The sequence below is a fragment of the Fusarium tjaetaba genome, assembly GCF_013396195.1.
Source record: "Fusarium tjaetaba strain NRRL 66243 chromosome Unknown NRRL66243_c0000224, whole genome shotgun sequence".
In the NCBI taxonomy this organism is placed as follows: Eukaryota; Fungi; Ascomycota; class Sordariomycetes; order Hypocreales; family Nectriaceae; genus Fusarium; species Fusarium tjaetaba.
In genome coordinates this window covers 25,666-52,664 of record NW_023501420.1, presented here as the reverse complement: position 1 = coordinate 52,664, position 26,999 = coordinate 25,666, and the positions used below count along the sequence as shown (strand labels likewise).

At 50.3% G+C, this 26,999-nt stretch overlaps 9 protein-coding genes across 9 annotated transcripts; 3 read left to right on the top strand and 6 right to left on the bottom strand.

Moving 5' to 3' along the window:
* Positions 1-234: 234 nt before the first annotated feature.
* On the top strand, positions 235-1,214 carry FTJAE_9778 (gamma hydroxybutyrate dehydrogenase; the record flags this gene model as incomplete). Its single annotated transcript, XM_037356733.1, has 2 exons — positions 235-279; positions 336-1,214. 2 exons carry the CDS (start codon positions 235-237, stop codon positions 1,212-1,214), a joined length of 924 nt encoding a protein of 307 aa, XP_037203165.1.
* Positions 1,215-2,273: 1,059 nt separating this feature from the next.
* Positions 2,274-3,286, bottom strand: FTJAE_9777 (arv1-like family; the record flags this gene model as incomplete). The annotated part of the gene is made up of 4 exons (XM_037356732.1): positions 2,274-2,737; positions 2,788-2,944; positions 2,996-3,049; positions 3,098-3,286. 4 exons carry the CDS (start codon positions 3,284-3,286, stop codon positions 2,274-2,276), a joined length of 864 nt encoding a protein of 287 aa, XP_037203164.1.
* Positions 3,287-3,960: 674 nt separating this feature from the next.
* On the bottom strand, positions 3,961-5,841 carry FTJAE_9776 (uncharacterized protein; the record flags this gene model as incomplete). Its single annotated transcript, XM_037356731.1, has 1 exon — positions 3,961-5,841. The coding sequence occupies one exon, from the start codon at positions 5,839-5,841 to the stop codon at positions 3,961-3,963; it is 1,881 nt and encodes a 626-aa protein (XP_037203163.1).
* A 1,832-nt stretch (positions 5,842-7,673) lies between these two features.
* FTJAE_9775 (cutinase transcription factor 1 alpha) lies at positions 7,674-10,847 on the bottom strand (the record flags this gene model as incomplete). Its single annotated transcript, XM_037356730.1, has 4 exons — positions 7,674-7,740; positions 7,793-10,123; positions 10,190-10,392; positions 10,719-10,847. 4 exons carry the CDS (start codon positions 10,845-10,847, stop codon positions 7,674-7,676), a joined length of 2,730 nt encoding a protein of 909 aa, XP_037203162.1.
* Positions 10,848-13,525: 2,678 nt separating this feature from the next.
* On the bottom strand, positions 13,526-16,729 carry FTJAE_9774 (GPI ethanolamine phosphate transferase 1; the record flags this gene model as incomplete). The annotated part of the gene is made up of 6 exons (XM_037356729.1): positions 13,526-14,301; positions 14,352-14,460; positions 14,517-14,553; positions 14,702-14,889; positions 14,936-16,491; positions 16,549-16,729. 6 exons carry the CDS (start codon positions 16,727-16,729, stop codon positions 13,526-13,528), a joined length of 2,847 nt encoding a protein of 948 aa, XP_037203161.1.
* An 895-nt stretch (positions 16,730-17,624) lies between these two features.
* FTJAE_9773 (chromosome segregation pcs1) lies at positions 17,625-19,137 on the bottom strand (the record flags this gene model as incomplete). Its single annotated transcript, XM_037356728.1, has 3 exons — positions 17,625-17,842; positions 17,899-18,318; positions 18,372-19,137. The coding sequence occupies 3 exons, from the start codon at positions 19,135-19,137 to the stop codon at positions 17,625-17,627; spliced, it is 1,404 nt and encodes a 467-aa protein (XP_037203160.1).
* Positions 19,138-19,792: 655 nt separating this feature from the next.
* On the top strand, positions 19,793-21,116 carry FTJAE_9772 (MSP1 AAA ATPase; the record flags this gene model as incomplete). Its single annotated transcript, XM_037356727.1, has 4 exons — positions 19,793-19,819; positions 19,885-20,155; positions 20,214-20,586; positions 20,636-21,116. The coding sequence occupies 4 exons, from the start codon at positions 19,793-19,795 to the stop codon at positions 21,114-21,116; spliced, it is 1,152 nt and encodes a 383-aa protein (XP_037203159.1).
* Positions 21,117-22,048: 932 nt separating this feature from the next.
* On the top strand, positions 22,049-23,436 carry FTJAE_9771 (cystathionine beta-lyase; the record flags this gene model as incomplete). The annotated part of the gene is made up of 2 exons (XM_037356726.1): positions 22,049-23,293; positions 23,341-23,436. 2 exons carry the CDS (start codon positions 22,049-22,051, stop codon positions 23,434-23,436), a joined length of 1,341 nt encoding a protein of 446 aa, XP_037203158.1.
* Positions 23,437-25,398: 1,962 nt separating this feature from the next.
* Positions 25,399-26,883, bottom strand: FTJAE_9770 (TMS1; the record flags this gene model as incomplete). Its single annotated transcript, XM_037356725.1, has 2 exons — positions 25,399-26,775; positions 26,833-26,883. 2 exons carry the CDS (start codon positions 26,881-26,883, stop codon positions 25,399-25,401), a joined length of 1,428 nt encoding a protein of 475 aa, XP_037203157.1.
* Between the last annotated feature and the right edge of the window lie 116 nt (positions 26,884-26,999).

Sequence of the window (26,999 nt, the reverse complement as noted above, 5' to 3'; positions counted from 1 at the left end):
CCCATGCAGCTTACACCTCCACCCAACTGCATTTCATAGCAATGGAACCAAACTCCACATCATTCATTATTCCCGCAGACTTGTTGGTTCTCTTACTTCGAATAATTTATAAGCAGATGAAAAACTATTTATTTCTGACTTGTTCTGCTACATTGCTATATGTCTAAATAATCTCATCATACTAACCGGAAGCTCTGACGTCTTAGACTAATCACCACGACCTAGTTCAAGACGATGGCTCCCACACTACTATGGATTGGACTCGGGAACATGGGGAGGGTAAGACTCATGTCGCTGTTTTAGAAAACGAGGAAATTCAAGCTAAGTGGTGACAGGGAATGAGCAAGAACATCGTTGAAAAGGGCAACTTGGACGGCCCCCTTCTCTTGTACAACCGTTCATCTCAAAAGGCCACTGACTTCAGTGCCAAGTTTCCGGCCGGCAAGATGGAAGTTGTTGAGTCACTCGCCGACGGCGTCTCGAGAGCCGATGTCATCTTCTCCTGCATTGCCAACGACGAAGCCGTTCAAGAAACCTTCAAGGCGATGCTTCAGGAAAACGTCAGCGGTAAGCTGTTCATCGAAAGCTCAACCATCCACCCAGACACCACCGAGGCCATTGCGAAGGATGTTGTAGCCAAAGGAGCCGAGTTCGTCGCTGCTCCCGTATTCGGTGCTCCTCAAATGGCTGAGGCTGGTCAGCTCGTTAGTGTTATTGCTGGACCTGCTGCCACTGTTGCGAGGGCAAAGCCGTGGTTCAAGGGCGTAACTTCCAGCAAGGAGATTGATCTTTCGGATAAGCCGTACAGCAAAGCCTTAACTCTGAAGGTTCTTGGAAACACATTCATCCTGAACATGGCCGAGCAGCTCGCTGAGGCGCACGTTGTGGCCGAAAAGATAGGTCTGGGCACTGAAGCCATTCATCAGATCGTCGACTCAATCTTCGGTGGGCCTTACACTGCCTATAGCCAGCGTATGCTCACGGGCGACTACTATAACCGTGATGAGCCTCTTTTTGCAGTTGAGCTTGCGCGAAAGGATGCTCGACATGCTATGAGCTTGGCTGAATCTGTCGGTGTGAGACTTCGAAATGTTGAGGCTGCTGATGCGCATTTGGCAATGGCTTATGAACATATGGGCTCATCGGCAGACATGGCTGGAATCTACGGGGCTATTCGAAAGGAATCTGGTCTTGAGTATGAGAACGATGCCTAGATACTCGCATCTAGGCATATTTGAATCTTTGAGAATACTAACGACCTATCAATACAATATTGTATATACAAACACTCTCAACTATTTGTCTACGTAAGTACTCTTGGCAACAGCATATACGCATAGGTAGGCTTGATTTAAGCTTACTTAGTTGGCCCCCCCCCCCGGGGCTCGAGCCAACGGGTATTTACTTAAGAAGGCATGTTCATTAAGCATGTTATTTTATAGATTTCAACTCGAACGTCAAATGCCTCGAGGTGTAGGGTAATGGGCTTGGCGCTTCCGCTGACTCAGCATGAACCTTGCTATTGAGTGATGCAACCAATCCAGCTACAAGCTCTCAATCATCGAATACACCAACTGTCAAGCAAACTCCTGTATCAGGAACTCAACCCAACCCCGTTAATCGCACGCTTTCCCCGATCGATATTCTCCTGCCGGCAGGATCAGACTCGAAGCACAACCTCAATCATGGCTCAAGGGTACGCAGCGACGCATTTCCTCCCCTGTAAACGACGCGTGTAAGGTCTAACTAGAGCGTAGATATGCCGTCTTCATCGGCCTCGTTGTCATTGCCGCCCTGTGCGTGGCATCGTGGTTCCTTGCTCCCAAGGGCGAAAACCAAGTGTCGGTCCAGCCATCCCGTCGATGCGATTCGAGCCGCAGGCCGCTTGTGACAACACAGCTGACCTTTTCTCCCACAGACTCTGGCGATCCTCTGCTATCCTGGCCATCGTAAGCTGCTACCTTATGTGGGCGATTACGTTCCTCGCCCAACTTCACCCTCTTATTGCGCCGAGAAAAAGCGGTATCCGAGAAGAGCACCTCCACTAGATATCCGTCTATAATACACGCCAACCAAGAGCTGGAAAGATGACGAGGGCTGTCGTGATGGTATGGTTGTAATTTTACATTGTTGGACTTTTGACACTTGAACTGGTATCGTTTTTTATTACATATGGAGTTGGAACGCCTGTTATACCAAGCCAAAGACACACTTTGCAGACCATCATTTTACTTTGGACAAATGCCGTATGATTACTTGGTTTCAGTGATATATTACCCGACAGCCAGACGGCCTGCCCATTCCTTCGCATACATCAGTAACGCCCATAGAGCTTTGCCGTCTGCTGCCACGCCACTTTCACCTATCGAGTCAACGTCGGCAAGGCCAGCAGCGAGCAAAACAGCCCGGCCGACCACCCAGCGTGAAGCTGCCCCTGCGATAGCGAGTAAACATGCTGTGGCGTAGTTGCAATCGAGAAGAATGCGTAGCGCCTCGACATTATTGGCCACTACGGCCCAGCCGAGTGATCGAGCTGAGGCGGGAACGTCATAATCCCAGATTACCATCAGGATGGGGAATAGCTTCGTGGAGGATGATACTAGGAGAGCTGTAGATACCGAATTGGGCCTTGTGTACTGAGGAAGGATGCCAAGAAGGTTGAGGGGAGAGAAAGCGGACGATGTGAGGAAGCGTATGCTCACATGGAAGGCTGCTGTCGAGAGCGCGCAAAAGATGACTCGGGCAAGAGTTAGTTTATGATCAGAGCTGTCTTGGGAGCCATCTTACGGAAGAAGAGATATTGGAATACGATCGGTTGCTGCGAAAGTTTACCCAAGTTGCTTGCGCCTGGGATGGCATCAGGCACCATCTGCTTCTCCAATCGTGCCCATGTCAAGTACACATCAAAGAGAAGAAGGAGAGTGCCTAGACGGATAACAGAAGGCTAAGAGTCATCAGTAAGGTACATATGCCGTACTCTGCATTAATCACTTACATCTAAGCGATCGTCATCTCGCATCAAGGTATTGTATAGCAAATGTCGATAAACCTTCACCTGTTAGTGCATGAGAAATCAAAACGCGAAGTGAAGGCTCACCTGAGGTTTGATCAGGACTAAGTCGATAAAAAGAACGACAAAGTCATGTTCGACATACTTGTCGCAGAAGCGGCCACAGTTGCGGCACACAGTGAGTCGGATATTGTGTCCGCTGGCCTTGTCTCCTGCGCCAGAATACGCAGTCCAGAGCGTCTTGACAGGATGTCTGCATTCGATGCAGATTGGCATATTTCCGCGTTACTAGATGCCTTATAAGGAATGACGATTAATCAGTAATTCAACTGGGCGTCGTCTGGCTAACACCGTATCATGGCCGGGCGGTTATGAACAGTAGCGAGCGAGTCGTGGTGTTTAAAGTACTACCTACCTAGGTATCTACGGTGCGAGCCACGAAATTGACAGGTACTCGGGAATGACGTGGAGATAAAGGCGCTAACTTGGTACAAATGCCACCCCCTGATTTGATATTCATGAATATTGAAAATTACCTATTGAATACCTACAACCAGGCTACCTGCCAAGCAGGTGCTCTCTGACTGATTGCTTGAGTCACTTATCAACAACTGGTATTCTATTTCTGAATTGTACAATGTTATTGCTACCTCAGGTACGAAGGTATAATCGATCATGAGTTTGAGATCTACCTAAGTATATCTAGATGTATATGATATGCGTAGTCCTAAAACCCATCATAGTTTTAGAAACACCCCAAGTTCTTCAAATTTGTTATAACGTATGCAGTACCAAGTATCCTGAAGAATTGCGAATGCCTCCCAACGCCTCGCAGCTTAAGACTAGTTCCAACATGCAGTCCTCCAACAAACAACGCCCGCTTGTCCCTGCCCAGGCATTTCTACATGATTCTCAGCAATGGATCCATCGAGTTTAAGCTCTGTGGCTTCTCAGTCGTCTTTATCACCCTTTGCCACCATTCGTCCTCGAACACCTCCCTCACCTTCGCTTCGGCTGCTGCTCTTAATCTGTAGCGACTCCATTAGGTTGGCCGGTGGTACTCCGGAAGGACGTCCGTCATCACTGCCGGTATCTGTTAACTCTATTAGATCGCCGTTTCGTTCGGGTCTGCTGCCTTCAGGCATTCCTCGTATCCTATCCAATTGCGAACTTGGCTTGCGCGACAGGGCACCCCTAAGCCACGTCTCTACAGCCGCAGCCGCTTTGTCCAGTCCGTTGCCCTGCTGTATCGAGCCGATTTCCTGGCCCTCTCCTGATGGATTCTCAACTATGCTCGACGATTCTCTCGATTTAAATCCAAAATGGGCCGTTTCTGAGCCCATAATAGACATGGAGGGTATTCCCTCCAAGGTGAGTCCAGGTAAGTGCTTCTTGGTCCATGTAGTGAGATAATCCTTATCCGGACCAGGAGCCCGTGTACTCATACCCATGGAGCCAACACCACCAGGCCGACGCATCCAGGCCGGCAAAGTTTCACCGCCTTCACTGATCGCACCTCGTCCCGGACTTGACACAACGGTGCCAGAAAGCTGGGGCCGGTGGCCGAGGGAACTCTGGCGACGAGACGAAGTGCCTGCAGATCCAGGAGGGTTACTGTATAGATCAAGGCTCTGCCGTGGTGTCGAAAAGGCCGAAACAGTCCTAATGCTCTTCTTTCGTCGAGGCGGGAAGTAACCCATCGCGTTCCTCGCAACCCGTGCAACCTCGACTGGCTGAGGAATTGAGTCAATTTTTACCCAACGTACATGTGTCCATGGTCTTTCTTCTTCAGAAGGTTGTGTCGCTGACGGCGTTCCATTGATTGGTCGGCTAAAGAAGTCATCATGGACGACCGATGAGTTCTCTTCCGCTGCAGGTGTTGGCGCAAGTAAGTCGACACTATGGGCGTTGTGCCACGAGGGTGGATCGCATGGCCGTCCTCTCACATCGCAGGCATCAACCGGAATTGTCAGCCATTTGCGCACCTGGATGCTATCTCGTGTCCAGAGTCCATTGGCCTTCCTAAAAGCATCCTCTCGACACTGGTATTTCAAGATTATGCCTGCATATGTATCACTGGGTTCAACCTTGTGAATGTAGACCAGGTACTCTTGAGCCTGGGTTTGTTCGGGAGTCGATTCGTCAGAATTACGGCGTTTATGATTCCCACTGACATCCAGTCCACCATTGACACCATCATGGCTCTCCAGCACCATGGCCCTTCTCGCAGCCTTCAGAGCCGTTTCCCGTTCTGCCAGCGAGCCAGCGCCCACATCATTCAGGTTTGGTTCCTGGGGAGGAGCTGGGCCCCAAGCACCACCTGTCTTCTTCATACTGCCACTGCCAGAGAAGTCCCTGCCCCAGGTCCCAGGTCGAGAGCCCGCTCGATTGTGGGACTGGGACCTCCTACCTGCGCCATTATCACCTGATAGGAGAGAGGAGGTGAAGCCCTGGATCGAAGCCCAGCTTTGCGTTAACGAATCGTTGAAGAAGTTGCTTAAATTCGCTGCGCTATTCGTGCGATGAGGGGTACCACTTCGTTCTGAGGGCAGAGGACTCGCGGAGCGGCTGTTGGCAGGACTCAAAGCTGTCAAAAGGCCGTAGCTCCGCGCAGGAGATGGAGAAGCAGCGGTGTCGTGGACATTGAGGTTGCGGCCGCGGCGGGAGCGGCTGGCTTCTCGGGAGGTCGGAGTGTCACTATCGTCGTCAACGGCGCTAGCAAGACGACGGTTTCGTGGGCGAATAGAGGCAGAATCCGATGTGTTGGCGGGTGCCAGGGCTGATGACGACCGATGCGGCGAGGGCCGCACAGAGCGTCTCGGTTCGGTCATGATAGTCGCCAACTCGGCGACGATAGATGTTCTCGGGTTGTGCTATGTGGGTGAAGCTTTTGCATCAGTGCGCGGCACTTATGGCACAGCTACCAGAATCGTATTTGCAGTCATTCAGTCGAAAGAGGGCGACGTATCAAGGAGATGCTGAGGGTCGAGGAGGCGAGATAACGAGGCGGAGATGGGGATAACTAAGGTAAAATGGAGGGTCCTTCCAGGGATCCCCGATTGCGAGCGGAGATGGTGAGTAAGATCGAACAGAGCCAATTCTCTTGGTGATTAAAGAATGAACGTATTCATGTCCTGCTTTTTTGGCCGGCGATGGTGACGGGGATGTATCTCAGCGGTCGTGGGATATGATTGAGGTGGTCGCTCTAGTTAACTCAGGACAAGGTTGCTGGCTCCTGGCCCACCGAAGCCACCATGGACAGGTAACTTGTTAAGGTGTAGCTAATGCCAGATAGGGAGTACCTTAAGTAATGGGGCTCAGGTGGCACTCAATTACAGCCCGAGTACCATGGAGGCAGGACCTTCACGGGCTTTGCACGGCCTGGACCGAAGTGATGCAAGCGGCATTGACTCGATCAATTCCAGTCGGGTTCCAGCTCGTCGTTCCAATCATTCCAATACAAGCTTTCTCACTGACTGATTTCCATGCTGGGACTTGTTGCTCAAGACGACATGTTGTGCCCCAATTAGATTATTTTTTAGCATCCAATGCATGCATAGGTAACCAAAGAACCCTCCCAGTTAACGAGTAATGCACTGGCTTTTAGGTGGGCAGCTGGGGCCATTAACTTGGGTTATATTATTGATTTTGGGCCGCGTGGAGGATGAATTCCCCGACCCACGTCCACCTTTTTGCGCTCAAGATTGGCTGATGTAGCTTGCTTAGGTAGCGTCACTGATCCCAATATACCCCGCTAACCAAGATGACTTTGGCCCCTGAGAACTGTCCCAAGTCCCTGAAAACCCTTCCAGAAGACATCTTCTACATTGGATCCACAGGCTGTGGGGCCCGGGCTCCCGTTCAGAAACGACCAGACTAACATACATCATCATCGTTGACCACTCCATGAGTATTGGGGAGCAAAGAAAACCCATGACCTCGCTCCTAAATGGCAAAAAGACTCAGGTAACTTCGTATAAGCTTAGGACAGTCTTAGAATATCTTTTGCTGAGTTTATTTTGACACCTTATATTAAGATCTGACGTATTCTTGCTCCCTGAGGGGTACATCCGATTTGCGCAAAGTGAACTACCTTAGATGGGTATAAATAGTTCTTTTGAATACGAAGATAAGAATATAGCACCTTTGACAATAATAATCCTCCATCACTGCCGCTTTTATCTTCGCTCCGCTCAAAGCATATCACATCCAGCTAACATGTCGTAATGCCCCTTCGATAGAATCTTGCCTGGTATGAGATTGTCCTATGTCTCCGCAAACATGCCTGGTTTATATGGCCTCCATTTCTACTGATGATCTTCTGTGCACCATGTAGTTATGAGTGCCTGGCATCTCCTATTGTCTTCGATAAACAGGGTCCAATTATTTGTCATGTTGTGTCTCAGCGGCGCGCCATGACAAAACCCATTCCCTGGTAGCCTGGCTCCATATCGCAAACTTGAGGGTTATCAGAGACCGTGTTTAAGACATGCCCTGTTGCCAACCACCTAGACAAACCGCCAAGTGCAAGGAATGACCATCATGCGGTCATCGGGCCAGGTTTTCTCTAAGATACGAGTTTGTTTACTGCTCGTTTTTATGTAGAGCAACAGCAACACCGGCGATGGCCACCTGGAGTCGATCTGTGCACATTATTCATTTTTCAGCCGAGGGGCATGTCGAGGTTAATATGATTAGCGTCGGTCCCGTTGATGCCAAAGAATTGGAACCTGAGACATCATTAGCCGAGGCAATATAAACGCAGCACTCTATGGGACTTACCAGTCTTCGACATTTAGTGTTGTTGGCACAGCTTGCCCTGGTCCCGAGGCAGTGCTCCAGCTGTCTGGGCTCTGTCCTTCTGGCAAGTTTGGATCCATGTTTGGCTGCCACATATTCGAATGTCCCTGAAAACCTTGGGGCATCATCCCATTCCCTCGTTGCTGATAATGTCCTGCTTGTGGGTTATGCATCCCGCCTTGTCCGTTGTTCGGAGGGACGGAGCCCATTGCATTGTGATCGAGATTGGAGTGTGTTTGTGTTGGTGACAGGTTAGGGAAAGCTGGCATGGCAGCGCTATCCGGGAATAACTGGTCAGGCTGGAAGTTTTCCCAAAGGGACTGTGATAAGTTTGGAGAATTCCTCGTAACGAGATAGAGGTCAGGAGGTGTTGGTGGTACAGAGAATGATGGGTTGAAAGGTGTCGCTGGCCGAGTTTGCGGGCGCGAGTTCGTTCCTCCCATGAACGTATCTGCTGCACTCTGTCGCGCATTAGGTGACGTGACTGGTGGCGGCTGCATCGCGCTTCCCGATTCGACCTTGACAGCACTCGGAGTCTGAGGGCGCGACCTCTCATACGATTCTTGAGGCTGAGGAGTAGTGGTGCCGAAGTCAATGGCCATGTCGTCGTACTTCCGCTTCGGCGCCTCCGCCTGTCGATTCTGTTGCTGCTCAAGGTGCGAGAGACTTTGGCGCAGATTGCGGTGTCGCTTACCCTCAGCTCTTTGTAGCCGCTCTTCCAGTACCTTATTGCCCATGATGGACTCAAAGAGAGCATAAACCATCTTTCCAACAAGCCATACTCGTGAAATCTCCTTCATGGCCGACATGCAGCTGCGTAGTCTATCCTGTGTCACCTGCTGGATCGATGGCACTGGAGACTTCATCTGATAGACATGCATGATCAGAGCAGAAAACAGACTATACACAACAAAGGCTGGACAGTATCTCAACTGGTCATGTGCGGCGAGGTTTTCTACGATCGATGTGATCATAGCTGCCGCTTGAAAAGCGATATTGCGTGAGGGGTAAGGTGAAGGGTCAGGTAATCGTGATGAGCCACCCGGCGGCATATGGGCTCGATGAAGAAGACATAGCGTTGTATAGTAGTTTGAGTGTAATAACGCGGACCAGAAATGATGACGAGGCATCTCCCAATAGACGATTTTTGGGCAATTTTGTAGCCAGTCAGCTAAAGCCATGTCGCTGTGTGTGAGGTCGATAGCATTTCGTTGTCTTCCTTTTGATGCCACCGAGTACTGCTGTGATAGGACCAGGCCCATGATTTCGCATAGTTTGACGTATTCGAGAAAAAATTGCACGTGGATGGGATCAGGAGGATACTCGCTTGCTCGATCAACCTCGTCCTCAATAAAGTCGTCCTCAGTCAACATCTCAACATCTGCATCGTCAAGGTTGATGTGAACTGGGCGACCCAGAGCAACTGCGACTGAGCGATCGCGGGTGAAGAGGGACCACCATATGCGCTTCCACAGCCTTTTGTCTGCCCGGCTCAGTTGTGACTGTTCCACGGATCGATGCATGCCTGAGCCTTGCGCAACAATCGTCGCCACACGGCTCCAATAGAAGACATTTTTAGTGACGTCTTCTGGCCCTTCCCAATACCAGCCCATCAAAAGGAGGGACTGAACAATTGTCACACGATCGTCTTCATAGTTTGCATCGTACAGGGCCTTGGCACGTTTATAGAATGTGAGAGCAGCAGGAGTCGTTGAACCGTTGGCATCCATCAGCTGTGGGTTGTTGCAGGCCCGAGTACCCGCCAGAAGAACGGATTGAAGAAGGAGCAACGATGGTGGGTTCTTAGGGTCTCGATACTGTCGCATGAAACGGGTACGATTGATGACGGGTACGATAGGATGCACCCATTTAAAGTAAGCGTCGATGAGCTCGTCGCATAGTGATCGCGGAGGCAGTAGAAATGCCCCTCTTTGATGCAGGATATCGATTTCGACGTTGTCAAGTTCAGTAAGTCGAGCTCGAGAACCGCGGACGTTCTCCGGCAGTGGATAGTGCACAACATCTGCTGAGCCTTGACGATCATGGACAAGTAGAGTCAGATTGGAAGATTCGCCAAGGTATGCAACCCGCCCAGCTTCGGTAATGGGAGCGCGTGTAAACTTGGGTTTCATTACAAGGTCAAGATAGGTCCCACTGTCGACCTCTTCTTTGCGTGCTTGAGCTTCGGTCCAGTTGGTGGGAGGTGTGCCATTGTTGGAATGATATACCGAAGGAGCTCGCGGGGTGAGTGATGAAGTGCTCGAAGGAGCCACAGGGCGCGGTGAAGGGTCTTCGTTTGCATCGCCGCGATCGCTACATATCAAGGAGCCTTTGGTCAGCGCTCAGGATCGAGTAAGGATTGGGGGCGCATTTTCATACCTATCAGAGTCTTTATTGGTTTGGCTGCCAGAGCCCTGTGTCTTTTTGCGCTTCGGATTCGGGATACGACACTCGATCTGGAAGGCAACGCAATTGGTGCAGGGCACACCAAGACTTGCGGCGTCGCATCGAACCTGCAGAATATGATGGTTAATATTGCTGTTGGTGGTGAAGTCGACAACCAATTGGGTCGCTCTGGACTCCTATAGGCGAATGTTCGCGTTTACCTTTCTAGCATGACAAGTCTGTGGAAGCGTTGATTAGCATCATGGTCTAGACTGTTTTCCCAAGAAGAAGATCAGCTGTGCACCTGTCGCGATAAAGAATCATGACGAAGTGGGCTGGAGCGCGCCAATGCCTCGGCTCATGTTGAGGGGGGCAGGCTCTCATGGGTGTCTAGGTTCGGCAGAAGACTTAAAAAGGTGCTTACCTCGCATGCGCGCGATGCTCGCTGTCTTTTAAAAGAACGAGTTTAGTACTTGCAACACCATATCGAGTATATAACGTTGACTCACCTTCGAAAACTCACTCCGCCAGCGGAAGTCGATGTTGAGGTGCTTGGAGCGGGCGGAGCTGGTGCCGACGACTGCGACCCTGGCTGCTGCTGCTGTGGTTGCGCCTGCGGCGTACCGCTGCCTGACGACATGTCCACGTCCATGGAATCGGAAATGTCGGGGGCGAGGAATTGAGGCGGAAGCGGAAGCGATCGAGAAATGTCAAAGTCGGTTTCGAAGAGGGGGACAGGACGGGATGGTCGAGTTGAGAAGGCAGTTAAGGCAGGAAGGTAACGTTAAGGCAAAGCAGATCAAGGCAAGCCAGGTTCCATGCGATGGATTTGCGCGCCAGGGCAGGTAGACAAAAAGAAGCACTGACACAGGGCAACCAAAGGCACCACACCAGTATGGTAGGTAAGGTAGGTTAGCAGGTACCTCACTGGACCTAGCGGGCTTGGTTTGAGCGAACCACACCAAAACGGCAGGTCTGAAGATCTTTCGATTGGATCTGGCGGGACTGAGCTGGGTAAAATGAATGAAATGAAACCCTCGGGTACAGACCCCTTGGCTGTAACCTCGACTGCAACCTTGAGTCTTGAAAGCGTTTTGTTTTTGAACAAAGAAAAGCGTATAGTAGGGGTCCGGTTTCTACGACACCGCCCAGCAACAGCAAGACTCCTAATTGTAAGCAGACGGATCGGTCGGTGGAATGCCCCGCTGTAGTGGTAACAACCTAAGGGATTGCCTTAGAGGTTACGGAGTTCAGTTATTAGTTAGTTGGATAGCGAATAGGTAGTGGTTAGTGGTCAGCTTGACAGCTACCAACAATGGAATGGAACCGGCCGAGTTGCGCGTTAGCGGCGGGAGCGGGGATATCCATACGTAAATTAGAGATCTGCCCGGGCTTTGAAAGTCGCGATTATATACGGAGTAGGTACGGAGTAGTAATGTAGAGACGGGGAAGATGTCTTCTAAGTTAGTAGAAGGGGAGAACGAGAGGTTTAGAAGGGTTAATATCGCAGAGAATGACAAAGCAACTACCTACTCAAGCATCGACCAACTAACCAATAATCAGAACGTATTTGTCTCGGACCATGTAAGAAAGGAAGCAAAGGACAAAATGGAAAGGGGAGGAATAGCGGGAGTGTCGGGGGTGCGCGGACTCCTCCAGATTCTCAACTGCACTGCGGTTCAAGGGTGGCCCTGTACATAATGTCGGAGATGGTGGACAACACCTCTCCACTATGGGCCCGTCTTCTGGTGCGAAGAACTCGGCGCTCAGTTCAGTTGAAGAGGGTCCACAGCTGTATGGAACCTGTTCCGCAAACCGTGCCAGTTGCTGATTGATGCCGTATCAAGTGCAATCCCCGAGAGAGAGGGCAAAGTAATTGTACATACCCATACGGAGTAAGTTAGACACAACGGTTCGTGAATGTCATAGTACTACGTGCACAGGTGCAGCACAAGGCCAGGCAAGATTCAAAGACATTAACCAATATGAGGAATCCATGTGAATTGTGAAAGCCCAGTCATCTCAAATCCTTACACTTTAACTGCCTTGTTAGATCCAGGAGGACACCGTTGGCAATATACATAGATCATCTGAGATTGGATCCTTCTCATTAAAACCCAGGCCGCATGATCTATCTCCGGAACACTACCTATCATCTAGTTAGCAACTGCGGCGTGAGCGCGTGACCAGTCTCTCGGAGCGCGTGCCTGCGTTCAGAGTTCAGAGAGGTGCAGTCTGTCGACGTCTCACGCCTAAAAAGAGCTTGTGCATGAAATGAAGTCCTCATGGATTGATCGACAGTTGGACAGTTGGGATCATGATGAGATGGCGGGCTGTCTTGTCGACGTCGTCATGGCTGGTTTATTAACAATGCGGTGGTTCGTGGCATGTGAACGTTTTGAGGGCTCATGGCGGCGGCCCAAGTTCCTAATTAAGTTTGGTCTGGACAGTTGAAGCAAGTTCACTAGTCGAAACAGAACAAGTCGGGTCAAAACCTGGGGAAGCAACTTTTTGTGAGATTCATGTTCGAGCTGAACGAACAGTTGGTCAGAACCGAGCTTCCACGCCAAAGCTCAGTACCTGACGTAAAGTTCAAGGCTGGATAAGGATCTATGCAAGCTCTATATGCCCACCATTCGAGGCACTACTGGGTAAGGTACTGTACTAAGGTATATGTCTACTACATAATCGTTCCTCGTTCCCAAAGTCCCATTTTGTTTCACTTAAGCTTTTCACATGAAAATGGTAAACTGGTACGTATGTACGTACGCCCACTACGGTGAGGCCCTCGCAAAATCCGACCCACACCTCCGGGCTTCCGAATCGGTCCCCAGATTCTTCTCAGCAGGCCCTTGCAACATCGTTAATTCGTTGTGATCGTGATGGATGCGCAGCTAAACAGAATACATGCTGCCAAGAATCCTTAGACACAACCCTTTCATGGCCGTGTCACCCTGGAGTCCGGCCATCTTCCGGTAGGCTTTCCCTTCAGCCCTATACAGCTTGAGGCTGTGCCCCTGCTGACTGTCACATGGGTTCACGTTCGTATTCCAAGTTCTTCAACCAATCCTGATGTCACTTTGCCAATGAAAAATTAGATATTCTAGGGGAGGAAAGAAAACCTAGGGATCTTGATCCTAGATGATAAAAAGACTTGGGTAACATAGCCAAAGCTTAGGGAACTCTTTACTCGGTTTATTTTGGCATTCTCGTTTGACGTCTTATGTTTTCTTGCTCCCCGAGGATATTGTTGGTGACTTTTTGAACTATCAAGAGATCATTATTATACATTGAACTAAACACCCCTTGCAGGATAGTTACTGTCCATTGCTACTCTGCAAGTGTCTTGGACGGAACCTTACCGTTTGTCTCGGGCTTGATGCCATTGTCGACAGCCGGTCGTTCATGTTCGACTTCAATGCCGACAATGAATGCCGCACTCACCAGCTCAAGTGCCGCAACAAACACACACAAGAAACTGGCGATTGCAAAATGCGTGATCGTTGAGCCAATTTCCAGCCATGAACCCTCATCTTTCACAACCCAGAAAAAGTAGAGTGTCAAAACATCACTGACTGTGAGGACGACCATGAAGAGCGCAGATGGTGCAACACCTAATCTCTTGTTTAGAACTCCCAAGTTCGCTGATATCAGGAAAAATGGAATAATGATCTTGAGAATCAGCAATGCGCCCTGCGAGAAAGGATCAAACACTGGGATGAGCCTCGATACACTTTCCAGGCTAAAAGATGAGATGGAAGCAATATTGCCGGTACTGAAGAAGGCTGACTGTAGCAGAACCATAAAGAATAGTGCTATCCGTGCATCTGAGAGAGTCAATGGCCGAAATGTACTCAATTTACGTTTTTGCTGCTCAGCGACAGCTGCCTCGTTCTGGGCCTCGGCCTTTGAGAATGCATGTACCGCGTACTCGAGGCGCACCCAAGCCAATAAAGTGACGCTGAAGGCCACATAGAACAGACCTTCATATGAAATTGTCAAGATGATGAACGTAGGTGCGCAGGTTAGGAAGATGATTGCAAGGCGATGCATGTAGTGGCTGTTAGGCTGTAGCCGATATGCCAAGGGCATGAGGAGCGACACGACTGATAACTGTTAGTTACATATGTCCATGTATCAAATTCGATTGACTCACCCAAGACGACCCAGCCGACTACTTGGTTACCCCTTGGAAGACCGAGCTTGGCTTGCAGTGAAGTGGCACTGGAGTGCGTGACGAGCATCGCAAGTACGATAAGTCCAATCTGAAAACTGTATGAGCGGTGCGATTCTGATATGCCCTATTATCAATCAAACTTACTTGAGCACCAAGGAGCGTCCGACTTGTATGAAGACGCCTTGATTTGCTTTTAAAGGTGGTAAAATCAGAGAGAATAAAATCTTCGAGGACCAAGTATGCAAGACCGATGACAGTCATCAATCCACCGCCAATCAAGCTTTCTGATTAGTGTCTGCAACAATTCCCGGATTGAGGACAAAGCTTACATTAGAGATACATCTTCGACCTTCATCGCAGGCAGAAGAGTGAAAGTACTCATAGCCAAGCAAGAAAAGAACCACAAGAGGGTCAAGAATACATGAGACTTCAAGAATGAAACGCCCATCGTCGTTGGCCAAAAAGCACCCAAGACGAAGAGCCCCGTCAGGACTTCACGATGAATGTATCCAATGGCCTAGGACTGGTAAGCAAAAGGCCGAGTAAACATGAAGAGGACTTACCAGAGACTGGATGATACCGAAATAGAGGATAACGTTGAAAATCAGCGCTGCAACCGCGCCACCTGACTTGACATTACCAAACAGAGTCTTGAAACCTTTGGCAACACTGGCTCTTCTAGCATATACCTCTTCCCAAAACAAAACAGGAAAAAATGCATACAGATAGTATGCAAGTGGGGATTTAGAGACAACGAAGGATGAGTAAAGAGCAACAAGTACTGAGGAAAAAAACGCCGATCCAAGCAATGTGCGTTGAGGAGGAATGCTCTCCTGAACCACATATAAGGAAAGGACAGTGGTGGTCGCATAGGTCATCCATCCCAAATAACCAACAGTGATCAAAGCACGTAGGAACAGCCAGTCATAAGTCTGAAGGTAGCGAAGCCCCTGAAGCCCAACTTCCATCAGAGCGTCTGATTCTTCAATTGCCTCCTCAAATTGGCCAGCGTCGATCAAAGAGCGAATGTGAGCAATGCGCTGCTCAGGGCCAAGGTTCTCATTAATCAGAGGTCCGTAGGCCTGATAGCGGAGCTCTACGTTCCTCTTGCTCTCTTCCTTTATACGGTATTGCTCAAGGATGACCTGAGCGTTGACCAGGGAAGCTTGTGCTTTTTCTTTTATGTTCGCAGATAGGAAGTCCAAAGGGAGTTGGCCCACACCGTTCGCTGGAAACTCGGCGCCGATGAGATACGACATCAACGCCGCAACATCAGCCTGAGCAACATCATGTCTCCGAACATGATCCAGATTCCAGTCTGAAGAGTACTCATCATGACCAGGGGCAATACTGTCCGGATGCAACTCGGGAGTGGCGACTCCCGAACCCCACGATATGAGAGGAGTTCTGGTATTGTTAGGGTGTCCATCGCCATGACTACCCCAGTCTGTCATGCCGTGGTCGGCTGTGAAGACGAATGCAGTCCGGTCATCGGCATAGAAGCCCTCGATGAGCTCGACCATCTCCTTCACACCTTGATCAACTACCTTTATATTGTGCAGGTACTCTTTAGAGTAAGGCCGGTAAGAGTGCCCAGTAGTATCCAGACCTAGCAGATGGAGGAAGAAGACCACCTTGTCCTCGCGAAGAGCAGTATTGAGGGTCTCGTTCGTCGCTGCAGCGGCGAAGAAGTCCTTGACATGGTCGAACACCCAGTAATCAAGCTCCGTAGCATCTTTAGAGAAATCCTCAAGCTCAGCTCCATATGCAAAGGCATCCACCCTCCCCGGAACAGCCCCATGTTGGAACATTGGCAGAATATCGGGGCTTCCCCAACTCCAGGTATGTCGGCTGCGGTTGAAAACGCTATCGAAATTGACCGGGTTCATTTTCCATCCTGTCGCAACGGCAGATACATCCTCATACAAGCCGGCAATGAGGGCCACATGGCCGGGTCGGGATTCCGTTGGCACACGAGTATGTGATACGCCAAAAGTTCCATGCTCAAGCACTCGGGAGCGAAGGTAAGGCGCTAGCGGACGAGGGACGAGGTCTTCATCGGACTCGGGGTATGGTTCGGGGTGAGCTTGAAATGCCTTGTCGGCCCGCAAACCGTCGCCTAGACGTACAGCAACTTAGTCACACTGGCCAAATCACGCGTTTCAGTTCAACTCACCAACAAATAGCACAAGGCGATCTGCAGGAGCCTTTGGAGAATCGTCTGTACGCTCAACATTGAACAATCGCATGCCTGAGACAATCGGGCTGACAAAGTAAATGTCGAAGATGGAAAAGATATAGACCAAATGGAAAGCGACCGCAATAGCCATGAAGCCGATGCGGCTGAAACCAGCCATGGCGACGCAAGTGATATGCTCCGGCGCGTAGTTGCAAGTGTAGACAGTTCGAACGATCAACGATGGGTTGATTGGTGTAAGTCAGGGGGTCGAATACGATGCTATATCAAAATTTAACGGTACCACATGAGTCGAAAGTGCCTTAAATGAGAGGACAAGAAAAATAGAAGCAACAAATTTCAAAAGAAACAAGAGGCTGCAAACAAATCCTCCTCGATCTCGTCAAGCAAAGAAGTAATAAGAGGCAGTTTCCATTGAGTTGAGTTGCAAGTGGAGGTCAAGACCAGATATAAAACCGTGGCCAGAATTGGAATGACGCTGACGAGGGACGCGTCTATCCGACAAATTAGTGCAGGTCCCCATCTGCAGGGGAAATACGCTAGTTACAACCCCGCTGACTTGGCCCTGGATGGCCTTCAGCTTTACACGTGGTTGGCTGCATCAAAGTCTCATTGGATCCAAGCCTCCCGTCCCGTCAATGTAAAATCGAGCCCTGTAGCCCTGGTATCAGATCAGGTCCCGTCAGCCAAAGGGCGGGAACTCTGAAAGATTAATAGGCGCAAGCGACCATGAGGGAAATCGTCCTGGAAATGTCTACCATTCTATGATCACTAGTCCATGGCCAACCTCACGCACCTTGACGGATATTGGAAGCTTGTAACCTTGATAAACGAACAGCGCCGAGAAACTGTTTACCAACAAGGTTCTCATACACCCACATACATCCATACTGTTCGTACCTAAGGTACCTACTAAGCCAGATGTTCTATCCGGAATCATTACTAACCATATCCTCGTTGAGTAGTTGTTTGTACACGCATAACGCTGAAATAAGTCTTGGGTATCACCAACAACAGGCACATCCTACCCCAACAACTAAAACTAAGATATTCTACTATCTGGACAGGTCCTCCGCTAAAGATTTGCTGACCCTCAAGTAGAATTTGGGTGCTTGAGACCGCGGGAAGACAATTTCCTCTGTGAGATAGTCTGGAAGCATTTCCATCAGCTCGACGTCACGTCCAGCGTCGAGCTGCGGTTGGTATGTGAATTGCACATCCTCGATGTTGTCTGAAGTATCGTCGTTGTCTACCGTGAGTTTGAAATGAAGGGCTGGCTATTGTCAGTATACATTGGTATGGAGCAAGACCATCGATCATTAAACTTACTACCATTACGCCCAGTTTGTATACAATCGAACGTGTCTCCTATTTCTTCTTGCTTTACACCACGCATGATCAAACCTGTCATATCTGCGTATAGGTTTTCCTTCGCCTGTGCAACGGCTTGTGCAGCGTGTGCAGCCTCCGCCTGTGCTGTGCGATTGGCTGGGCCCGAGGCTTTGATAGCGCTTCCCGGAACTCTGGGATTGGCATTTCCCGATCTCACGGCGGCCAGTTTGGTTGAAAGAGTTTTAATTTCTGCCTCGGCTTCAGACAAAGAGTTGTTCAGGGTCTCAATGTTGCCCTCTAGATTCTCAGCCTTGACCTCGCTAGCTTCCAGTTGCTTTCGAAGCTTTTCACCCTCCTTCGCCAGAGCAGTCTGTGCAGCAAGCTCGGCCTTAAGCTCAGATATAAGCTGCGTAGCAGCTGTGGGAGTCAGAACAATGTACAACGCAGAGGAGCTCCTGGGTGAGACTTACCGGCCGTTCGCTCTTCAGCTTGTTTCTTGAGTCGATCGAAATTCCGCTCGGCTTCTCGAACACCAACCTCACGTAGATCCCGATGGCGCATCTCGAGAGCCTCGTACTTCTTGGTGAGTTCCCCAAGCCTTCTCCGCAATGCGACGTCACTGGTATCATAGCCAGACCATGTCTCCAAGGGCTCAGTCGTTCCTGCAACAGAGTCGCCATCTTCATCTTCTTCCGGTACGGCTTCAAGTTCCATGGCGTCTTCTGCTTGCGTCTCCGGAATCTCCTCAATGGGTGTGGTTGGTTGTCTTGGGGGTCGACCACGTCGCTTAACAGCACTTTCAGGAGCAAGTATCGAGGTGTCGCCGTTCAGTTTCTTTGGGCGCCCGCGCAACCCCTTTTTCGTCTCAGTCGCAGGAACACTTGCAGGAACTCCTATATCTTCAAATGTGACTGTTTCATCCGGGGCAAGCTGTTTGGTCCTGCGGCCCCCCCTCGTGGTACCACCATTGATTTTGCTCGTGGTAGCGGGTTGCGCAATTCCTTCAGGTACAGGTGCGAGCTTATCGGCGCTGTTTCGACGCGTCGTTCGAGGTGCTGTTTTAGTGACCTTGCTAGCCGTTCCTGGTGGTCGACCGCGGGGCTTCTTCGTTGTGCTCATGGTGCGCACGGCTGCTTGAAGCTCAGATTGATCGAACATGTCCAGGTCGGGCTCTGAATCTGAAGCCACAAGTCCAGCAAGGCCCGCTGCGGGCTTCGCGCGCGCGCGTGGCGGCATGGTTACTTGTGTCGGCGATGGTGGGTGAATGTGTCGCAAAAGCACGAGCAAGAGAAGCAAGTGCAAGATAAAAAATACCAGAGAAATAGGGACAGCTGAAGGGTTGGAATTGAAGAATGCGCGGCTGCAATCGCACGGAGACCAATGACAATTATTGCGAGCGATGGGCGGGGATAGGAATGCTGGAGGGGACAAACCCAGGTCAATGTTGAATGTTTGGATCTTGCTTGAGATCCTCATTGGGATACACCATCCATGTAAACAAATGGGCTCAAGGACATCCATGGATCTATGGCCCGTGCTTTCAAACTGGCGCTAGCCGCCACTTACCGCTAACAACGGGATGTCGGGCGGGCATGTGCCAGCGCATTAGGTTCCTGCCGAAACGCGCTGATTGATCTTCCATTTTATTCTTCAAACACCCAGTTTCAGCCTTCGACCTTTAGACTTGTCAACGCCTTTCCAGGTGACGCTGGCAAAAGCTTTTTTTTCTGTTGAGCTGGAATATCTACCACCAATTGCGACTTGATTATCGTGTGGCAGTCATCGCCCTCTTGCCATCTGCTCTCCTTGTTATCTCATGCCATCCGAGTCAGCCCCTTGGCTGCGCTGGGTCCTCGGCATGGGGGAACGACGTAAGCTCGGCGATGTCGCCATGGACATATTGCTCTTTGCGGGCATGGTAAGTGCAATATTTCTCAATCCGCTGTTGAATGCGAGGGCATTGTGCTCACAGAAGCCTGTTAGATGACGGCTGGCCTATATGTGGCTCGAAATTTCCTCAACCCTATCTTGAGCAACATTGCCGACCCCGATAAAGAAAAGCACGAACAAGCAAGACGCCAAGCTAAAGCGCATCTTGAGCGGTTAAATCGACACAAGAAAGACGGGCTTGATTATGGAGATGATAGCGATTCGAGAACGGGGCCACGACCGGAGGATCTGGTCTTGAATGAATACGAAAACCTGGTTGCACTCGAAATGGTCCCTCCTGAGGATATCTCTGTTGGGTTTGACGGTGAGTGAGCTTGCAGGTTGAGGCCTTATGCCTTTCCGTAATTCGCTAACGATTGCAGACATCGGCGGCCTGGATACGATTATCGAAGAACTGAAAGAGTCGATCATATACCCTTTAACGATGCCTCACCTTTACTCTCACGCCGCGCCTCTACTCTCTGCCCCCTCTGGTGTTCTTCTATACGGTCCTCCGGGCTGTGGAAAGACAATGCTCGCTAAGGCTGTTGCTCATGAGAGTGGTGCTTCTTTTATCAACTTACATATCTCGACTTTAACAGAGAAATGGTATGGAGACTCGAACAAGATTGTCCGCGCTGTTTTCTCCTTGGCCCGAAAGATGCAGCCTGCTATCATTTTTATTGACGAAATCGACGCTGTCCTCGGTACTCGTAGAAGTGGCGAGCATGAGGCCAGCGGCATGGTCAAGGCCGAGTAATTCTACAACAGTCACGTTTAAGTAACTGCCACTGACAAAATATAGGTTCATGACTCTATGGGATGGCTTGACATCCTCGAATTCTTCAGGGATGCCTGCTCGAATCATGGTTCTTGGTGCGACCAACCGTATCAATGATATTGACGAGGCCATACTTCGCCGTATGCCAAAGAAATTCCCTGTCACGCTACCAGGAACAGAGCAGCGACGTCGGATTTTACAGCTCATCTTGCAAGATACCAAGACGGATCCTGAGCACTTCAATATCGATTACGTGGCAAGGATTACTGCTGGGCTCTCTGGTAGTGACATCAAGGAGGCCTGCCGAGATGCAGCAATGGTGCCCGTGCGAGAATACATGCGGCAGCATCGTGAGAGTGGGCACGCGATGTCGTCCGTGGATCCCAGGCAATTCCGTGGCATTAGATCAGATGACTTCCTCGGCCGCGAAGGAGGACAGATCAAATTGCAACCAAAGCGACGGTCCAGCGGTGTCGAGGACTTGATTGCGGAGGAGCAGGACTAGCATGATGATTACCTAGCAAACGATCCGGGCCAACAACGGCCGATAATGTTGAATAGAAACACTCAACCCTGGCCAGCACCTCACCAGTCATTGCCCAATCAGCAACATCACGATGTCTGCTTCAGGCTTACCATCGACTATACCGTACCAATCGCACTGTTCCTATTTCCCCCACAAACTGAAAATATCCGCCAGGGCTGAAGATACGATCAAGCTGCTCAAGTCGGGCCCCGGTTCCGTTCTCCGGAGTTCCCGTACAGTGCATTTCACTAACCAGGGACGCACAGCACGCAATGGGCCATGATAGTGTCTGATCACGTCATTTGGGATACCCCACTATGGGTTTCTGGGGATTCGATAGCAATATACCTTGTCCTGATTACCGGCAGCCGGCATTCAGCAGGTATCTCAGCATCAATTGCTCCTCCGTTAATCGGTCGGATGACCCAGAAGAATAGCGGTGGGCGGGACCCAAACCGTCACAGTGGGATGCGAGCAGAACTATAGAGCCCTAGGGTCACTGAAAGATGGTGCGAGATCCCCTGTAATTGGCGCCGCAGATGCCCTTGTACAGAGCAAGGCACTCCCATTGCGTAACTACCTAGTTCATCCAGCCCAAACAATGAGTTTGAGTTTGTAGACCATCTTCACCAGACCGCCGACAGCGGGAATGACTCCCCGACTCCCGAGCGACCCTTCTCTGACTCGGCAAGCCTTCACCTCTCCCCTCTGGAAACTCCAATTCCTCCCTCTCTTCCATCATTCTTCAATTGTATTTGAGTTTCGCTTTTGTCGCATAAACTCCGTTGCGATTTCTCTCTAGCGCCCGCCCCTCCTCCGACCTAGGTACCTAGAACCATTCTCCCCGCCATTCATCACATTCTATATACGACTCGACTTCGACACATACGCTGCGATTAAATTTATCGAGAATGTCAGCCCCTTCGCCCACTGACTCTGGCAAGTCAGCCAATCCTCTCAAGCGAATTGACAACGAGGGACATGATCTCCCTCCGTCTCCCGCTCCGTCAAGCCCTCGCAATGGTCGCAAACGCTATGCCCTTGCCACAGAACTTGTATACACAGATAGCAAGGACCAATATGGCGCCTCCAGCGTTCCCATCTACCAGTCTGCCACTTTCAAGCAGACATCTGCCAGCGGTGGCCAGCAAGAATATGACTACACGCGCTCTGGAAACCCCACCAGAACGCACCTCGAGCGACACCTTGCAAAGATTATGAACGCTCAGCGAGCGCTGGCTATCAGCTCCGGAATGGGTGCTCTCGATGTCATTACTCGTCTACTCCGACCCGGCGATGAGGTTATCACCGGCGATGATCTCTATGGTGGCAGCCACCGTCTGCTGACTTACCTAGCTGCCAACCAAGGCATCATTGTTCACCATGTCGACACAACAACCGTTGATAGCGTGCGGGCACGCCTCTCGGAGAAGACCGCCATGGTTTTGTTAGAGACCCCCACCAATCCTCTGATTAAGGTGGTGGACATTCCATCTATCGCTCGTTTGGCACATGAAGTCAACCCCAAGGCGCTCGTTGTCGTTGATAATACCATGCTTTCTCCCATGCTGTTCAACCCTCTTGATGTGGGTTGCGACATTGTGTATGAGTCTGGAACCAAGTACCTGTCTGGTCACCACGATATCATGGCTGGTGTTATTGCCATGAACGACACTCACATCGGAGACAAGCTATTCTTTGTCATTAACTCCACGGGCTGCGGTCTATCACCAAATGACTCTTTCCTGCTCATGCGAGGTGTTAAGACCTTGGCGATTCGAATGGAGAAACAGCAAGCCAACGCTCAAGCCATTGCAGAGTTTCTCGAGTCCCGTGGCTTCCGTGTTCGATACCCTGGACTTAAATCCCACCCTCAATACGATCTGCATTGGTCTATGGCTCGCGGTGCTGGCGCGGTGCTCTCGTTTGAGACTGGTGATCCGGCCGTTTCTGAGCGTATTGTTGAGACAGCCCGTCTCTGGGCCATCAGCGTCAGTTTTGGCTGTGTCAACAGTTTGATCAGCATGCCCTGCCAGATGAGCCATGCCAGCATCGACGCCAAGACTCGAGCGGAACGACAAATGCCTGAAGATATCATCAGACTGTGCGTTGGTATCGAGGACCCGAATGACCTGATTGAGGATCTTTCTCGCGCTGTAAGTAGCGATCCTTGCGATATTGGGCAAAGCTAACATCTATATAGCTGGTTCAGGCTGGGGCTGTGACTGTGACTTTGGATGGTTTTCACGCTGCTGGCGCAGCCAAGGAGCTTGGAGAAACCCCCCTCGTCATTCAATGAGCTACGAAAGCATCGCGAAAGAAGGTCACGACAGAATAGGCCGGGCCAATGCAATTGAGTCTCGAGGAACATTTTGATTTTTGCAAGCGAAGTTGATAGTCCGTTGATTAACGTTTCTCTACCGGACTTGTCACGGTTCTCGGCCATTGACGGAGTGGTGGTAAGGAGAAGTTCGCCGCCATATACCGCCTCATCGGCATTCACATCAATAAAAAAGTAAAGGAAAAGACAGGGCCTGTATTATCATCTCGAGCTGGCGTTGGCAGGGATGAATAATGGAGTTAAGATTTATTTGCTTCGGGAACCTGCCATAGGTTTGAGACAGATCGAGAAATACGAAAGATTCAAGATCCAAACATACCCGTCTGCTGTATCAGAATCTCGCTGATGCTTAAGCGTTCTCGACTTGTCTCGTTGATCCAGGACGCGAACATATGACCACCTCTTTTGTCTTTCTTCCCACGCTTTGGATGAATGTCCTGGGTCGATATGACTAGGCCATCTCTTTTAAGCGTGCTGGTAATCATGGTCAGTACAGCTCTTGGAGCGTGAAGAAAAGACCCGACCTTGTCGCTTCTCTCCCGCTTGTCTCGACTTTATGTGGCATCGAGTTCCTCCTATTGCTGTTGCTGTTGCTGTTGCTGTTGCTGTTGGTGAGTTTTGGTTTTGGCCAAGGGTGTTGCTACTTCAGGGGTCAGAGACACTGTCGTCCATTCCCGAGCATACACTTGGGTGTCTATTATACTTGGACAAGCGATATCCCTAAGGGCTTCTCAGGCTGAGCTTCGATCTCAGCTACTTACAGCACGTCCTCGCCACCAGCCTCTCAGTTCATCACCGTCATCATGATAGTCTCGGCAATGATATCTCATCAAGCCGCCCGCATCTGGTTGGCGAAGCTACGCGAGATTTTCGACCTGAAGATCGCGCTCATGCTGCTTGGGGTATGACGGCGCATCCTCAGGAGAAGGACATTCCATCACATCTCATATTCAACGCCCATCACGCACCTCGTCACGGGCCTGGTCACGTTGGTGTAACGAGATGTGCCCCGGGGAAATCAGACCAAAGCCGTATAGATATAGGGTGGTACAGGTGACGGCGGTCGCACGGAGTACTTGCCGGTCAGAGTCGGGAGTTGATAGCCCTTGGTGTGATTTTTGGGAGTTAATGAGAAAAGAGTGAAGAGTGAAGAGATATCAAAACACTTTTAATCACACTAACCAGGAGTTAAATGGCTGTTGTTAAACTGGCAATGCAACACCAAACATCATTTTCCGGCCGCACAATATCCATATCCTTGAAACAAAAGTTGAGAACTCCCCATCATTTTCTTAATCTCGCGATAGCCTCATCGAAGCACTGTGAGGTATGCCACATAATATAGTATTGCCCTGAGACTACGGAGTACCCCCTGGTGCCTACTCTGGTGGAGCACAACACCAACATCGCCTCGATAGCCATACAGGTCAAGTTTCGGGTTTTCTTTATCAGTGATCTAGACTCATCCACGTGCCAGGGCAAGCTTGATTCTGCTCGTCGAACTCTCCTGCCCCCTTGTTCAGTGTTACACGACTGTGGAGGTGGATGTAATCAGATGAAGTGATGGTCTTTTTGGTATCTAATCTCCGTAGCTCACTCTTGATTCGAGGTAAGTCCTGTTTACCTGTCTACTATGTCTCATTGCATCTGTCAGTTGACGGCTGTTCCCCGAGACATGCATTGAGATGTCTGGGATTCGTTCCTACGTGGCTCACCGGTGAAGGAATACGCGCATTTCGGCCATCAGCTGAATAGGCACCAGGCAGAGTGTTACGCTCCGAAACATGCTCACGACTCATATTGGATCCTGTGTACAATGATTCTTTATTCATATAAGAAACAACACAACTTAAACACAGTCTGCCAAGCTAAATGTGTACAAGCGCTCGCCTTAAAACTCCGCCAAATGCATACCACAGCTCAAGAAAAGTCAAAACGATCGGGAAGGACAACAGGCGCCACCAAAGTCCATGCATACATGCCGTAGCAAACCCAAGCACTGACAATCTTGACCCAGCTTGCAGCGTAAGTACGGCCAACGGTCGCAAAGTCACCATCCTTGGTGGATTCGTCAAAGTTCATTGTGAGGAGAGTAGCCACCCAGGCAGTGGCCAAGAAGAAGATGATGTGGAACACTGAGTAACTGTACTGGGTCCTGTTTCGCTCGTCATCTCCTGCAGGGGCGTCCCCAGCTTCACTTTCGTCATCAGACAGCAGGGCGTCAGCTGGGAGGCTGCCTTCTTCGACAGCTCGGCGCAAAGCCTCGGCTCGCATTTCCCGACGAGCACTGGGCTGTTGGGTCACAAGTCCGTGCTCATCGTCGTCGGGCAACTGTACTCCATTCGAGTTGCCAAGTCCAAGACTCTGGGTTGCGGCTCGTGTGGTAGTATAAGCAATGGTGAGTAGAGTGACGATTGCACCAATAACAATAGAGGTTGCTCGTGTTCCCTGTCCCTGAATAAGAGGGTTGCACTCGTTGTTCGGCTCCATTGACACAGCTGACATAGTCAAGTATGTACAGTAGACGGCAACCATAGCAGCTTGAGCAAGTCCCGCCTTGGGATTGAACTCCTGAACAGTAGGGTTGACGGAAATGACCGATATTCCGAGCCATAGAATCAGGTTGATGGTGATCACGGCCTGGTTCATAGAACATGAACCACGAGCAAAGAATATGTACTGCACAATAGTCATGGCAAGCGAACCGATATACATGCCCAAAGTAGAGCCAATCAGAACAAATCGCCAAACTCTTGAGTCAGTATCCTCGATCTGAGCCAAGCAATACTCGGCCCAGTTGTGAGCTAGGTCAACAAGCAAGATGAGTCCGAGTAAAAGGAACAGCATGGCTGCGGCAAAAGCAATGTAATTGCCCCAAAACAAGAAGAAACTGTCCGGAATCAAAAAGGAGAGGACAACAAAGGCAAGCCATGCAATGACCTTGGGGCCCCAGTAGCCGTTCTGAATAGCAGCACGGGGATTTTTTGAAGTTGCGACACCAAAGAGCAAGCCAGCAAGGATGAGATGGAAGAGACCGAGCGCAAAATTAATTCGATGAACCGCGAACCAGCCATGGCATTCACCAGTCGGACAATTAATCGTAACGTAGTCGAGGGTAAGCTTCTGGAGCTTCTTGATAGCCCAAGGCGTGAGCATTATCCATGCGATGATCGAGTTGACGAGGAGGAGGAGAGCGTATGCGATACGGGTTGCGATACTATTGCCGCATTTGCCGCAGGCGCTGCAGACCATAGAACAGGTCGCAGCGCCGCAACAGCTGGCAGCAAAGGAAGCAATCTGATGAGATTATTAGCGATCGCAGGAGAGGAGGATCGGAAAGGATAGGCAACATACGGTACCAATGCTGGGCACCGCCAGAAGCGGCAAAGACAAGAGGGCACCCATTGCGACGGCGCGCGACGAGCTTGTTGGCGTCTAGTTGAAGTCGGGGTTGGTGGATTCTTGGTAAACAAAGGTTTCGTGAGAGATGAAGCAAAGTATAGAGAGCAGAATCGGTGTTG